The sequence below is a fragment of the Eubalaena glacialis genome, chromosome 5, assembly GCF_028564815.1.
Source record: "Eubalaena glacialis isolate mEubGla1 chromosome 5, mEubGla1.1.hap2.+ XY, whole genome shotgun sequence".
NCBI lineage: Eukaryota > Metazoa > Chordata > Mammalia > Artiodactyla > Balaenidae > Eubalaena > Eubalaena glacialis.
Genome location: NC_083720.1, coordinates 31,320,059 through 31,336,861, shown reverse-complemented (window position 1 = coordinate 31,336,861; position 16,803 = coordinate 31,320,059). Strand labels below are relative to the sequence as shown.

At 37.6% G+C, this 16,803-nt stretch overlaps 1 protein-coding gene across 1 annotated transcript in view; it reads right to left on the bottom strand.

The window, feature by feature from the left end:
• COL25A1 (collagen type XXV alpha 1 chain) overlaps positions 1–16,803 on the bottom strand; it is a 461,378-nt gene that overhangs the window by 138,185 nt on the left and 306,390 nt on the right. Inside the window, exons 6-7 of the mRNA XM_061191166.1 lie at positions 5,604–5,630; positions 5,436–5,462 (exon numbers count right to left, since the gene is read on the bottom strand). Of these exons, the coding sequence (XP_061047149.1) occupies positions 5,436–5,462; positions 5,604–5,630 (54 nt within the window). The remainder of the gene's footprint in view (positions 1–5,435; positions 5,463–5,603; positions 5,631–16,803) is intronic.

The following is a 16,803-nucleotide window of genomic DNA, read 5'->3' as shown; positions in this document are numbered from 1 at the left end:
TCTAGTTGCCGCAAGCGGGGGCTACTCTTCATTGCGGTGCGCGTGCTTCTCATTGCGGTGGATTCTCTTGGTGTGGAGCACGGGCTCTTGGCGTGCGGGCTTCAGTAGTTGTGCCTCGCAGGCTCAGTAGTTGTGGCTCGTGGGCTCTAGAGAGCAGGCTCAGTAGTTGTGGCGCACGGGCTTAGTTGCTCTGTGGCATGTGGGATCTTCCCGGACCAGGGCTCGAACCCGTGTCCCCTGCATCGGCAGGCGGATTCTCAACTACTGCACCATCAGGGAAGCCCCAGTGTGGATATTTCTAAAGTGGCTCTATGTTCACTCTTTCACCCTCCACTTTGCTCCCTGGGGTCTCAATTATTGCTCTGGGGGTGTTCAGCTACATAGCTGTTACCTCCAGCTGCAACACCACCTCAGAATTCTAGTCTCATATTTCCAACTGCTTGCTACATTATTCCAATGGAATAATTCGTCAAGATCGCAAATTCAGCATAACTAGGATTCAACTTATCATTTATCCTACTGACTCTCTTCTGGCTGACGTTATCAAGGAGTCAAGCCAGAAACCTCACCTCTAGCTTTACCTTCTTTTTCAACTTCAGCCCTTACATCCAATTAGCTATAAGACTTGTATTAAATTTTCACCTCAGTACCTTTTAATTTGACTCCCTGACTGCTTCTCTTCTTCTTTTTTTAAAAATTTAACATGATCACAACTTTAGCCATAGTCACAGATTTTGGATCTAAACCCAATGTAGATCAAATTCATCTCTCACCTCCTGCTTCAAGACTTCACTTTTGTCCATTTCTCCTCTACTAGTATCAACCCTGGTTTTCCCTCTTTGTCTGCTCAGGTTTTTGCTTGGTGCTTGTGGCAAACCCTATTGATGACACGATGCAACTTTCCTTTTGAATCCCATTGCAAACATACAGCTTTCTCCAATATTCTGGTGACCCCTTTGGAATTTCTGCTTTGGCTCACCAACTTAGCCCCTCTCCACTGCTGAGCTTCTTACTCTGATACTGAACTTTCTGCTCAGTGTGGCCCTGTGCCTCCAATGATACCTAATGTTCCAGACTGAGCCTGCCCATCCCCTCTGCTCATCTCCCCACTGAGGACTGGACATTATTCTCATAGCCCAGACTTTTATGACCTTGTCCAGATGACTGACATAGTTTCCTGGTCTACTTGGTCTCCATGCTTTCAGTCTCTTCCAATTTCTTTCCATACTGGACACTATTACCTTATAGATTTTCATAAAGAACATCTGGTGGACTTCCTTGGTAGTCCAGTGGTTAAGGCTCTGCACTCCCAATGCAGTGGACACAGGTTCGATCCCTGGTCAGGGAACTAAGATCCCACATGCCGCACGGGCGCAGCCAAAAAAAAAACCAAAAAAAAAATCCCAACAGAATCCTAGGCTCCTTCCTTCTCTGGGATTCAGGAAGAGAAAAAAAAAAAAAAAATTGGTAATTACACTAAATAGTCTAGTGGTAATATACAGCAAATGATATACTCAAAACTCTTCAGTGGTCCCTTATTGCCCACCACACTAGACATTCAAAATGCTCCATGATGTAATTTCAATAAAAAAATTTCAGCCTTATATGATACAATCTTTCTATATTTAACCTATTCCCTTGGCAAATGGAATATTATTGTTCCTTAAATGAATCCTGTCATTTCCTGCTTGTATAATATTGTATGAACTATTTCTTCTTCCTGGAATGTTTAATGTCTTGCTCTTCATCTAAGCTTTTAAAGATTACCCATGTATCAAGTCCTAGCTCAAGTATCACCTTTTCTGCAGTTATTATTTAAAATGGAAGAATGTTCAATTATCTAGCATCTCTTACTATGGCTATTTAAGGCATATAACATAATACCACATAGTTTTCTTATTCAGGCACCCATGAGATTATCAGCTGCTTGAGGGCAGTAATGATGAGATAATATTTTATTCTAACATTCAACAAATATTCATTAAGTCCTTACTGTTCTGGTGATGGAGGTATGAACAAGACAGACGGAAGTCCTTGCTCTCATGGAGTTTTTGTTTTAAGGAGAGGCATGTTTTACAGATAAGAAGCAACTAAATAAATAAACAAAATAAGATAATCTCAGATTTAGATTGGGTAGTTAGGGAAGTTCTCCCCAAAGAGGTATTTGAGAGAAAAATCTCAATGATAAGAAGAACCCAATCACAAGACCAGAAAAGAGCAAATAGAAAGTCATCAAGTCAGGAGTGTGTTGTGTTTAAAGAACACGTGGATGACAGAGTGGCTGGAGCATAGTGGGTGGAGGGGAAGACTAGTTCGAGATGAGGTTATAAAGGTAAGCAAGGGCCAGATCTTGGAGGCCAAGCAAAGTGATTTGGATTTCATTCTAAGGTTTAAAACAGGGAGTAACATAATATAATTTACAGCATAAAATGGTCTCTGGTTGCTGTTTAGGCAATGGATTGTACACAGTAAGAGTGGAAGCAAGATTAACTGGAAGACTACTGCAGTGATCAAGAACATGAGATGAGAATAGGTTGAATTTGCTGATAGTAGAAGAGAGAGACAAGTGGACCCATTTAGAGTCTCTATAGTATTAAGTAGGGTACCTTGAACTTGGTAGACGCTCAATATATATTGATAAATATATGTCCAAGTGTTTCAAGATAGTTTCACCTTCTTAATTTGCATTTTATCTTCAAATTTTTCCTGCTTTGATTCACATAATATGGCTTAATATATTCCTGTCTGGCACTTGGTGAGCCAAAAACAAAACAAAAAAGAAACGAAAAAAGGAGGACCTCATGTTCAAGAAAACAGCATAGATCCCAGTGGAAAGTCAGTTAACAAAGAACTAAAATGATGTAAGATCATACTGTTAAGTTAATTATGGAAAGAAATAAATTACTTGGAACAAATGGTAAAAAGTGGATTTCAAAAATCTATGATAGGGCTTCCCTGGTGGCGCAGTGGTTGAGAATCTGCCTGCCAATGCAGGGGACACGGGTTTGAGCCCTGGTCTGGGAGGATCCCACATGCCGCGGAGCAACTGGGCCCGTGAGCCACAATTACTGAGCCTGCGTGTCTGGAGCCTGTGCTCGGCAACAAGAGAGGCCGCGATAGTGAGAGGCCCGCGCACCGCGATGAAGAGTGGCTCCCACTTGCAGGAACTAGAGAAAGCCCTCACACAGAAACGAGACCCAACACAGCCATGAATAAATAAATTTAAAAAAAATAAAAAAGAGTGGGGTAAAAGATATAACAATTGAATGCAATGGGCAAATCTTGATTGGGTTAAAAAAAAAATCTATGATAGGATGAAAATGGAAATGGTATTCAAATACAAAGATCTACATTTTAAAAAAGAGAGCCTCTGTCAGCATCAGCTGGAACAGTGTGCCCAAAGAGGATGTGGGTAAAGTTAATGTTCATTAAAATTGAAGACTTTTCCAGTTCTAGCTAACTTTTGATTTTTCTGGAAATGTAAAATCTTCATTTTGCCATCTTGATATGTGAATTTCCTAATAGGTAGCTGACACTACTTATATTAAAATTCTAAGATCACTGAATGTGACCTGCCTTGTTTCTAAATTAGGAATCTGAGAAAAGACAGGCAATTCGGTAAGTTCTCACGCTCACATTCATGTATACTTCCCAGGACATTTAAATTTTTATCCATAAAGATTCATCCTATATTATGAATTCAATCCAAATTCCTTCAATACAAAGCAAAATCCAAATGAAAATGAGATCAATTTTTGCCACTTTCCAGCTAAAATGCTAAGTGGCTCCTGAATCGTGTGAAACTTGGCCCCAGTCAGTGTGAAAACTGGCTGAAATCTGTATGAAAGGCAGTCTGGGTTCGTCAAAGTAGTTCATGAACTTTGGCCACACTTGCAAGGAACCTGGTCCAAGTCTTAGTTTGTAATGCAACATGAAACCAGGTGAATTTCACATGGTTTCGGGTTTCCTCCTGGAAATTTGGCCTAGCTTTATAATCAATCATCACTTTTTGGAACGATGAAAGCCAACACACCTTTTTGAAACTGAGGACTGTGTGCACACTGATGACAGCTAAGCTGTGAACCACCCTTTCACTTCCTTTGCCAAAAGAAGATTTCTCAGAATAGAAACAGTTTCCCTCTTACCTGGAAAGGGCAAGTTGAGTGATTTTGATATTGCATGTAGAAAGAAATAATACTCAATACATGCAGACACGCCATGTGAAATAATCACCACATACAGAGCAAGTGGCTACATTCTAATCATTTAGGGTTATGAGAATTTTATTCCATTCACATCCATGACAGATATCATGATGTTTAATCTCATTGACCATTAAGATAAACTTTGAACTGGTCATCAGATAGAATAACTGCCATGGTGACTATGCTGAGACATAGTCATTATCTCTATATGAAGAAATGGCAGAAGAATAGAAAGGAAAGGAAATCAAAGCATAATTTTCATCTAGTTTAATAAACAGGAGGGATAAGACTACAAACTTTTCAAGTTTGCATTGACTACATCTTTTGCAATAAAACCTCTACTGCGGTGTAAATGAATCCAATAATTAACTTCACAGACTGCATTTTACAAAAAACCTACACAGTGTCTGTTTTCAACCTGAAAGTTTTAAATGTGCTTTTCCACTGTAAGAAATGACTCTCTTTAACAAAATACTCGCTTTTGTGCATACTGACACGAGAAAATTGAGAGGTATGTCTGCACGGAGCCACTACATCATTGGAACAGTATGTCTGAACATTTGGGTAATAAGGCACAGATGTGAAGCAGAGGACTTGGCACTACCAAGGTAACAACAAAGCATTCACCATCGTGTTATAATGGTTAAAAGAGCCACATTTGAGAAGAATAAAAGAATGCCCCTCCTCCCTGGAATGTTAAATTATATTACACCTTTTATCTGCTTAAAAATCTATAAAGAATAAGAAACTCAAGTAAGTATTATTCAAACTTATGATGAATAAAAATATAAAATGCATTAATATTTTCATCTATAATACAACATATTTATGCAATAGCACATAAAGTTTAACTGCAGAAAAAGGCCAAATTCAATAGGAATCCACGTGGCCTCTATATTACAAAACAACGCATACAAATCTGAAGGACCCAATAGTCAATGGAAGGGTGGTGGTTGCTGACTTTTAGTAGTGATTCTGGCCCTTAATCAGTAGGAATCATTATTGTAGAGTGTCCTATTTACAGGTATCAAGTTAGAATAATGCAACAAGATACAAATATTAGTTACAATTAAGGCTATTTCAGTTATAAGTGGTATGGTATTTTTGTCAGCCATTACTAAACCACATGACACAAAGGCAGTTATGAAGCCAGGGCTACTTTAATTCAATGAGTTTGGAGCTGAAAACTATTAATAATTTTCTGCCCAGGATTGGAAGAGTATAACTTACCCGAGGTCCCTGATCGCCCTGTTCTCCCTGTAGAGTAGGAAAATGAGAAGATAGTTTTAGAACAAAGTCTGTAGATGCTCGTTAAAAAAATCTAAATGTAACATAGTATAAGTCATGCCAGTATGGATTTCCACTAATTTAATTTGTTCCTGCTACACATTTTCTTACCTTATCACCTTTTGGACCAGGAGGGCCCTGAAATAAAGAGAAAAAAAACATATTTTAAATAAATTTCAAAATATATTGTAGCTTAAATAGATAGGCTAGGGTTAGTCACAAGATTCATGCAAAGGGCACAGAGTTGTACCTGTCAGTGAGGTTTCTCAAGGAATTTTAGGTTCTAAACTATACTTGTAATATGGTTAGAATGTGAAAATGGTATTATATACATAAACAGGAAAGTATACCTAAGTATATAATATGCTGAGTAAATTTTCACAAACTAAACACACCTAATGAAAGTAGAACCCACCCAAAGGAACCCAGAAGCCCCTGTTGTGATGTTCCTTGTTACTGCTTGCCACCAATAGTAATCACTATTCTGACCTCTGGCAGAATAGGTTAGTTTACCTGCTTTTGTACTTTATATAAATGTACTTATATAAATGGAATCATCCATTATGTGTTTAGCCTTTTTTGCTTAGTATGTGTGAAATTCATGCAAAATTTTGTGTATAGTTGTAGATTGTTTGTTTTTACTGACTTATAATATTCCACTGTGTGAATTATTTATTTATTTATCCTACTTTTAATGTCCACTTGTTTCCAGGAGTTTTGGGGTCTTGGTTATTACAAATTGTGCTGCAATAAACATCCTAGTATATGTGTGTCAGTGAAAAATTGAATACATTTCTGTTGGGTGTATATCTAGGAGTGGAATTGTTACATTATAGAGAATACATACATTTGGATTATTAGTTAGTAGATATTGCCAAATAGTTTTTCAATGTGGTTAACAATTATACTTCCATCAGCAATGTATGAGAATTTTCAGTTCCTCTATATCATCACCAATACTTGGTATTTTCCATCTTTTTCATTTTAGACATTCTGGTGGGAGGTGTAGTAGTTTCACACAGTGTTTTAATTTGTACTTCTCCAGTAATTAAGTTGAACTCCTTTTAATAAATGTATTGGCCATTTTGCATCCTATCCTGTAAAGTATCTGTTCACATCATTTTCTATTGAGTTGTCCTATTATTTGCTAGAGTTCTTTACATATTATACATTGTATTGACAGATAGATAGACAGATAGGAGTTCTTTACACACTCTGAATATGAATCTTTTGTCAGAAAAGGATATATTTATTGCAAACTTATTCTCCCACACCGCATATTGTGTTTAAATTCTCTCAAAGATGTTTTTGATGAATAGAAGTTCTTAAACTCAATTTAACATTTTTTCTCTTTATGATTATCTCTTTTATTGTTCCACTTAAGAAATCTTTGCCTCCTTCAAGGTCATAAAGAGGTTCTTCTATGTTTGTTCTAAAAGCTAAAAGCTTTATTATTTTATCTTTCATATCTAGATCTGAATTCATGGAGAACTGATTTTGTGAATGACGTGAGGTTAAAGTCAAGATGCTTTTTTTCCCCGTGTGGATATCAAATTAACCCAATACCATTTATTGAAAATGCCTCTTTTCCCCATCACAATACAGTGTTACCTTTGTCATAAATCAGATAACCATATATATGTGGGTCTTTTAGGAAATTTCTATTTTGTTGGACAGCTGTCTATTCTTAAGCCACACTGAGATTTTCTTTACTTTGGACAAAAATACTAGCAGGAAACATGAATTCTAGAGGCATCAGTATTTTTTTTTCCTAGCTCTTAAAGATGAAGTCATGTCTCAGGGCTCAGCCCACCTGCGGAAGTGGAGCATTTCAGAGTTACCTTCAATCTCTCACCTTCCTTTTTAGCAGGGTTGGGAGACAAGGACAAGTCTAGACAGGAGTAAAGCCAAGGTCCTAACAAAGTACCCCTTCTGAGGTCCCAGTGGGGACCGCTATCTCACTTCAGGTGGGAATGTAAGAATGCTCCACCTACCAAAATACCTGCTGCTAAACATCAGTTGCAGAGGAGCTGTACCAAATTCCCATTCTCAGTTGCAGCAATTCTAACAGCTGTGAGGTTATCATGACATTAACAATAACAGGAACATCACGTCTTATATTTTGTATATTTTACCATCAACAAAGAACTTTCGCCTGTTACTGCATTTAATCTTCTCCCAACCTAATGAGCAAAGTTTTATGGTATTTCTTTTACAGATGCCAGAAATAAAACTCAAAGATTATCAAGGTTATGCCTCTTGTAAGTGAGTTAGCCAGGACTTTAAGCTAGTCTGTGTGACTTTAAATGCAGTAGATGGCAATGCTAAGTGTTAGGGCACAGCTCTAGAACTAGATTCTCAGGAAGACTGACGGCCATGTATCTGGTGCCTGCTTTCAACAGGTGCCCTCTTGAATGCCTCCCAATTGCCTTTTTCTTTTTTTTTTTTTTCTTTCTTTCTTTCTTTTCTTTTCTTTTTTTTTTTGGCCGAGCCACACAGCTTGCAGGATCTTATTTCCCCAACCAGGGATCGAACATGCCCCCTGCTGTGGAAGCACGGAGATCTAACCACTGGACCGCCAGGGAATTTCCCCACTTGCCTTTTTCATAGTGTCATGGACAGTGGCCTCAACATCTCAAGTTCAAAATGCAGGAAAGAGGAATTGTAGAGCATCTGGGAGAGGGAGAGGGGGCCAAGATAATGGAATCAACTAAACAAATCCTTTTCTTTCTTAACCCCCCCAAATAATTTTGCCATTAAAAAGGGGAGCTAAGAGAATTATTTTTCTTAATGTTTTCAGCGAATCAAGTAGTGAGTCATGAGTACAGTCTGTCTGTGTACCTCTGTAAAATTAAATTTAAGAAATTTATTGGTCATTCCTGATACACACAAAATGCTCACTAATGCTCTACAAGTAGGATTTTATTTTTGGTGGGGCAGAGTCAACCCAAAGGAAAGAATGAGAGGACACCTACCATCAAGTTAAGAAATGCAGTGGAGATTCTGGTCTTGATTTAATTAAGTAGCATGTTGTTTAACTCTAATTAGATCTTTATATACATTTGGTGAATGCCTATAAAGAGTTTGGCAATGTTCTAAGCACTGGTAGAGGATATGGTGTGACATGCTGATTTAGAAAAGCTAAGCAGGCTGTTCTAGAAAAGCTAAATAGCCTGTTGCCAAAGTCAAACACTTCTCCTATACTGGTGTTAAGAAAAATGACCCCTAGAAAATCCAGCTACTGTAAGGTCACTTACAATTACTGTGGACTTGTCCCCAGCCCCTCTCCCCTACGCCCATCAAAAGCTTCTCCTCTTTAAAGTTTAGTTTGCTTTTGCTTGTGAGATTTCAGAGGCCAAGGCTCTCATTGTACCAGTCCCCCGAAGGGACTTTGTTAGGTGATATGGCATGTTTGAGGTCAAAGCTTTTATGAAATTATTTTACAGTGGGGAACAGAGATGAGTCTTTTCCCCAAAGTCCAATTACTAATGCTAAAGCCACATGTGTCCCCTAGAGCTCTTTAGACAGCTTGCCATAAGCAAGGATGCTTAATTCATGAACACATGAAAATTTGCATTTACAACTGAGTAATAAATACTGCTGCTTCAAAAGGGGGTATTTTTGAGTAGACAGAATGGCGTCCTGGCACCTGCCAGCTCAAGGCAGAACCGAAGCAGAGGTCAACCTCCATCCACAGCTGTGGCGGCTGCTTCGGACACTCCAGGCCCCACTTGTGCTCTCGGGTTTAATGGCAGGTGTTTTCTTCTGCTCTGAGTAAAATCCCACTCTTATTTCTAAGCTGGACCCTTTCACTGCAAACATGGGTTAAATATGTAGAAAAACGTGAGCTACCTTACTAAGCACAGATAGTATTTCAAAATTTGGGAGCCATGATTCTTTTTAAAGTCAAAACATTACAATCAAAAGAAAGGTTTCTTTGATTATTAACTTTTAAAATTAAAGCCGGGGCATGATTTAAGTTATTTTTTTTTTTTGTCTTTAGAGTAAAGCAAAACAAAACTCTCTGGTATTAACTATAGGATAGGCAGCAATACAAATTAATGAATTATTTGAATCAGAGAGTATTTTACACTGGCATTTTGCTGCTTCCAACTACACCAAGTAAACGATCTAATATTCAGTGGACATATATGTTGTCCAGGTTTCAGTATCAGTGGCTGGTTGTTAACTATTTGAAGGTAAAAGCCTGTTGCTAAAACAAGGTTGAGGTCAATGGGAAGGAAATATGGTAAAATTACTGGTCACAATTAAGTGAATAGTGAGTCACAGCCTCATATGAGGCTTCTTTTAGGAGTCCTGTCCTTCTGGTCTGGTCTAGTATGTTGGAGTCAGATCTTTTATAATGTCCACTTTAATAAATAAATAAGAATATTTGAAATGATCTTTCTAATTAGTTTTACATAATTAGCTCTAATTACATAAATTTCAAAGGTGCTAACAACGTCTTTATTATTAGTGTTGCTAGTAGTTGCAGAGTTTCTTTTAGAGTGTTGTTAAAGTGTTATTAATTTACTACCAAAGTATTTATAAATTTCAGTGGCAAACTTCAAATTAGCTCCTATTCAAATGACTTCAAATACAGAACTTAGTAGCAACCTATTTGTATCAAGCCTTTAATGTGGGCCTATAATAATTTTAGTCTCCTGAATTCTATTTCTATCCAAACAACTAAGGTTTTAGCTCTTTTTCCATGCACTATTATCTATTTCAATTAAATGATAAAAACCAAATTAAAAGCACAGGAATAAGAGGAACAATAAATGAGATTCAGGAAAATATTGGATTTCAATCTACATAAAAGTAATTGAAATATAGCTGGAAAAGACAGATATATTCATAGGGGTTGGATGGCCCAAGAAAGGACTTTTACTCACTAGAACTGTAAATTTTGTCTACTTTGAACTGGCAACAGCTAAAAAGGGAATGATTTTTACAAGACGGCAATCATGAAAACAAAATTAAATTCCACTAAAGGTAGAAAAATGGAAAGGGAGCAAACCCTGGAAATTCCTGACAGCCAGAGCTGCTGAAATATGAATGAAGTTATGATTTCTATCCCAGAAAAGTGTAGATCATTTGTATTTTTGAAATATAACAATTCTTGTTCTGATGAATCTTTGCATTCCTGTAGAATTATGAGGAAATGCAAGTTTCATATTCTAAGCATTTATAGCCAACTATCAGCCAGGCAATGTGCTCTGAGTCTGGAGGATGGACATGTAAATATAATTATAACAGTGGAATAAATGCTGTGTTGTAGGAGTACAGAGAGGAATGAAGGTAGGAGAGCAGGAATTAAAAAGACGACATTGGAACTGGCTCTTGAAAGTTGGCCGGGATAAGGGGGGACTGGGGAGGAGTGAGGCTGTTCAGGCAGAAGGGATGAATGTGCAGACGTTTGAGAGGACATCCTGCCATCAGATGAGGAGTTCAGAGTGGAAAGAACATATGTGGTGTGGAGAGTGGAGATGGGGAATAGCAGGAAAGAGATTTGGGAAGACCGGCTAACAATACCCAGGTCTCTGGGCTGGATTCTGTCATCGATTTAACAAGGGGGTGCCGAGATCAAGTGTGCCTTATGGAACTCAGAGAGCATGGAATGCTATTCTTCTTAGGAAGTTGTTGCCTTGGTCCAAGGGAGAGATGGCAAAGATCTGAATTAAGATCACGACAATCAGGACACAGGAAAAGTTCTAGATTTACGAGACATTTCTGAGGCAGAACCAACAGCAAAGTTAACTGATTGGACATGGGGGTCATTGACAGATCATCAACATGGTTGAAGAAGTTCTGTTCACTCGAAGTTCACAGTTTAGTGCATTTGAAGAAAAGTGTTGGCCTAAGCTGATTCAATCCTGATAAACACAGCAGCTCCAGAGCCAAGTGAACCATATAAAGTGTGAAATCTAGTTTTAGGGATGTTTTTCAAATCCAAGCAGAGTATTAGCAGATTTGGCTGACCTGATCAGAAATAGCTGAGAGAGAGACAGAGAGAGAGAGAATTCTCTATCATCACTGTTGGGTAAAAGGAGCATGGGTGATAATACAATATGGAGGCCATACTGTGCTGCCACCATGCAGAAGCCCTCCTTCTTCTAATGTTAACTTATGAATAAAGTACATTCCCTTCCTCTACTTTTTAAACTGTAAACTTAACATGGAATTACTATATTTTAAAAGCCATAATTTCCTTAATCTTTTAAGGATAAAGAAGACAGAGTCTGCTACACGGCCATTCTCTAGAAGCACAGCACAGCCTCAGTAGCCACTGCATGTTTGATGTCTATGTGCTCAGGCACCCTTGCAAACATTATTTTATCAATATTCACAGTCTCCCAGGGAGGAAGGGAACACAAAGTATCCAATGTTCCCTTGAACAGTGGGATAGAAGCCTCAGTTCTACTGATGGCAAGATACGTCCCTGACTGTATCATTAACTTGGCCCATTGTGCCAATGAGATAGATACTCAAATCATATAGGCACGAAGAAACTGAATTTGGTACCTTAGTTCTTAGCATGTATCTGAAACTGCACAAAATCATACTGCAAATAGTATTAGCAATGGAAAAATCTACTATTTAGTGGAAAAATAGGGACCCTAGCTATTTACATGTGGATAAATCTACCTTGCTTCTGAATAAAGTGCAGTTAGCATAGGTTCACCTCTAACTAAAATGTGAACATGTGTTCTTCCAAGTGTATACCTCAACCTTGAACTCATATATATCGTTTTCTGCTTTACTGGCATAATATATTTTTAGGGACATTTCTTTCTCAAATCACCAATTTTTTTGTTTGTTTGTTTCACAGACTTCCAACTTTGCAAATAACTTCAGTTAGTAATGTGTAAATTTAAAGCTTTTTATGGAAAACCTAACATGAAAATGTAGGAGTTCCTATACATAAGTATAGATCAGTGTGTGTGTTTGTGTGTGTGTGCGTGTGTGTGCTTCCGTATAATTTCTTTTCAAATGCTACAGAAAAGAGTAAAAAATAAAAAGGAAAGTATAATTTGGGGGAATTATTTTAAAATAAAATACACAAATTATCTTGGTGATTAAGAGCTCAAGGTTTAGAATCAAACAGATCCAGACTGAAATCCTGGTTGTGATCACCTGTGTGATCTTCAGCTGATTAATTAATCTCTTTGAGCCTCAGTTTCTTCATCTGAAAAATGGGGAAAACAATGCTTACTCTTTGCTTAAATGAAACACTGTCCACAAAGCAACTTGTAGAATGCTTGATCTACTAATGGTAATGATTTTGAAGCACACACTCAATATTTTAAATATTTTAACCATGCTAAACATAAAATTAAATTTCTTTTTCAGATACTTGACCTGAGGATGAAGAAAGTAAGCATATTGATTTCCTAAAATCACAAGGCAATGCGGTGAGAAATGTATTAGGTGGAAGGTTGAAACATTTCAAGAATATGTGGGTTTAATATAGTTTACTTCAATGTACAGGAAATATTACCAAACGAAACAAAGCAAAACAAAAACACTTAATTGTTGTTTTAACCATACTACTTTAATGACTAAACAAGACTAAACTTTAGGCCCTGTAACTACCTAGTCGCCCCTAGCATACAGTAGATAATCAATTCTCGCTGAATCAAAACACCCAGAAAGACAAGAATGCAATAAAACTCTCCGTGTTCAAAGCAGCAACATATAAAAGAAATATACAAGAACCAGATTCAATGTTGCTGCAGAAGAACCGTGTTTATTATAGTGTCAAACTCTGCTAAGCCAGGGAAGGGAATTACAGCTATAAACAGATTTATAGCTTCAGACTTTACACCTTTTGTTTTGCATTGACGATTAAAAGAAACCAAGCAGAAAAGGGGGTCGGTATAAACAGATATTTAAAATATCAAAACCAGCCCCACTTATTGAGAAGCTAATTTTTACAGCTCTTATTTTCTGGGCATTTTCTGTAGTAAGATGGTAACTATAAGTTCTTTTGTGATGTCAGTTTGAGCCTTGAACGAGGGACTATACGTACCAATGATCAGTCTTAAATCATAAGCAGCTGCCATAAGGAAACAATTAGTGAGGTCTAGCACTAAAAGAAAATTTAGAAAAACCAAACATTAAAAAAGGACTCTTGAAAGTTAGGCTGATGTAGCTCAATGGAGTTAAGGGCTTATAAAACAGCAGGAATCAGGGAAGCTCACTCTGGCTTTCTTTTCTAAGGCAATACAAATCAAAGACAGCCAAATTACTTCTCCTGCCAATCATAACCAAGAGGTCCCTTCTTTCTAGAATCATTCCTTACATCTAAATATTTTAAAAGATTGCTAAAACTTTTTATTTGTTTAACTTTGCCTTTTTTTTAAAACTTATTTTTAAGAGGTCAAATAAAATGAACTCCATGGTGAAAGACTTGGAATCCTAAACATTCCTTTTGTCGAAAGAAAGTATCAGCTTGCTCTCTAAATGCCCATAGTAGCCCCTGTGATTTTACAGCTAATGGTGTAAACTATCCTATAATACTCTTAGTGTCCTCAATATAATTCAAATGTATTCAGAGGTAACATCCATCTTTAAACCTGGAGTTTAATTTACAATCATCTATTTCTTCATGTTGCCTACTATATTGTCCCCAAATAATTTTTCCCAGACTATTTAAGAAAGCCTGGCTTGAAGGTCACTTTGATTCTTGACTTCACTTGTAGTATCTCATAGAGCAATATTGATTTTGTGCAGGGTAACTGAATACAATCCAGGGATGAGGGTAGGATGTCCCCTTTGAGTCTAACGAGATACACAGAAGGGATGGAAAAAACAACTGTCAGATGAGTCTGGGAGATCCTGAATCTCAGGGTGTCTCTGTGGTTCCTGAGCTTCCTATGTAAATTAGAAGCTCAATCTCCCTCATTCTCAGCTGATGACTAAACAGAGCAAAAGCTTTAATGTAAGCTTCTACAACTACCACACTCTTCATCTCGATTTTCTTGTATCTTCACCTCCTCTCTCCTGGGAGTGAAGGGACTATCATACCTATTCTCCCCACTCTCGCCCTGCTCTTCACTGTTGCTCTCACTTGTCTCTTCAACAAGTTCTCTTGGCTTAATTTCCAAAATATACAAATAGCTCATACAACTCAACAGCAAAAGAACAAAGAACCCAATCAAAAACTGGGCAGAAGACCTAAACAAACATTTCTCCAAAGAAGAAATACAAATGGCCAAGAGGCACATGAAAAGCTGCTCAACATCACTAATTATTAGAGAAATGCAAATCAAAACTACAATGAGGTACCACCTCACACTGGTCAGAACGGCCATTATTAAAAATTCTGCAAATAACAAAGGCTGGAGAGTATGTAGAGAAAAGGGAACCCTCCTACACTGTTGGTGGGAATGTAAGTTGGTACAGTCATTATGGAAAACAGTACGGAGGGTCCTCAGAAAACTAAAAATAGAATTACCATAATGATCCAGCAATCCCACTCCTAGACAAAAATCCAGACAAAACTCTAATCCCAAAAGATACAAGCACCCCTATGGTCATAGCAGCACTACTCACAATAGCCAAGACATGGAAACAACTTAAATGTCCATCGACAGATGAATGGACAAAGAAGATGTGGTACATATACACAATGGAATACTATTCAGCCATAAAAGAGAACAAAATAATGCCATTTGCAGCAACATGGTTGCAACTGGCGATTATCATACAAAGTGAAGTAAGTCAGAAAGAGAAAGACAAATATCATATGATATCATTTATATGTGGAATCTAAAATATGATACAAATGAACCTGTCTATGAAACAGAAACAGACTTACGGACATAGAGAACAGACTTGTGGTTGCCAGGGGGGAGGGGGTTGGGGGAGGGATGGAGTGGGAGGCTGGGGTGAGCAGATGTGAGCTATTATATATGGAATGCATAAACAACGAGGTCCTACTGTATAGCCCAGAGAACTATATTCAGTATCCTATGATAAACCATAATGGAAAAGAATATATATATATAAAAAAGAATTGTATATATATGTATAACTGAATCGCTTTGCTGTACAGCAGAAATTAATACAACATTGTAAATAAACTATACTTCAATAAAGAGTCATAAAATAAAACAAAATAAACCCCATTACGGTTCCCTTGGATTCTTCTCCTTGGTCTCCAAACACGTTCATTCCCCCTCTCCTAAAGCCAAAGGAAAGAAAAGTTGCCTTTGCCCTCCATTCCCCCATTCTAAGGTCATGACTTCTTACCATCTCCATTGAACTTCCCTAAGTAATAGACTGGTCACAGAAAGAAAAGAAATTGAATTTGAGGGAAGAGAAAGTAAGTAGCAGAGTAGAAGGCATATTTTTACATTCTAGCTTTGGGAAAAATAAAGTAACATGAGTTGAAATACATATTCATCTTGAGGGCATTTCTTTCCATTAGGAAGAAGAAAGCTGAGCTATGGGAAGGGAAACTGCTGAGCCAGTCACTGCGGCCCTGGAAAGGAGTCACCCTGGGCTAAACTAAAACTAAATAAACCACAGCTTTGAGGAGGGAGGGTTGACAAAGCCCATAAATGTCAAGATTGCCCAGATTTGTTTCTAAACCTTTTGTCTTTTCACTTTACTCCCTTCATCAGCTATCAAATATACTATTTGGCTTTACCTATTACCTGAATTATGTCCTAAATTCTTTTCCAAGCTGCAATCCTGCATTCTCAACTGCTCACCAGATGTCTAAGCCAAGAGAGGCCATCATCAGCTCAAACTCAACATTTTGCAACCAAACTTCTCAGTTTCTACTGCAAGCCAATCATGACTTCTGACTTCCCTATTTTTGTTTAACACACTGCTACTCCTGCAAGCCTAAAAGCTCAGTGTTACGTTTGATTCAGTAAATAGGATCTATTGACAAGTCCTATATTCATTCTCCCCAAAATCCTTTGAATATAGCTTTCCATGTTTGTTGCTAGTACCCTTGTGCCTGGAAAACAAGAATAGTCTATAAGCATCTTTGGTCTTCCTTTACTCTACTTCCTCTTACATTCTTTTGGCAGGCTATGTTTTCTAAAGTGCATTTCTAAACATATCATTTCTCAGCTCAAAAAACATCAAGGGCTCATTTGTAATCCACTCTGAGAAAGTTGTTATAGGCAATGAGCCTCCATGGATGCAAAAGCTATTAGGTGACAGGTTTTGGGAAAGCAGGCCAATACCACTGACCTGCCAATCAACCAAATATTTTATGCTTCTTGGTATGATGAAATAAGAAGCATATTACACCTTTATAAGAGACTCTTTCTGAAAATTGAACCAGAAC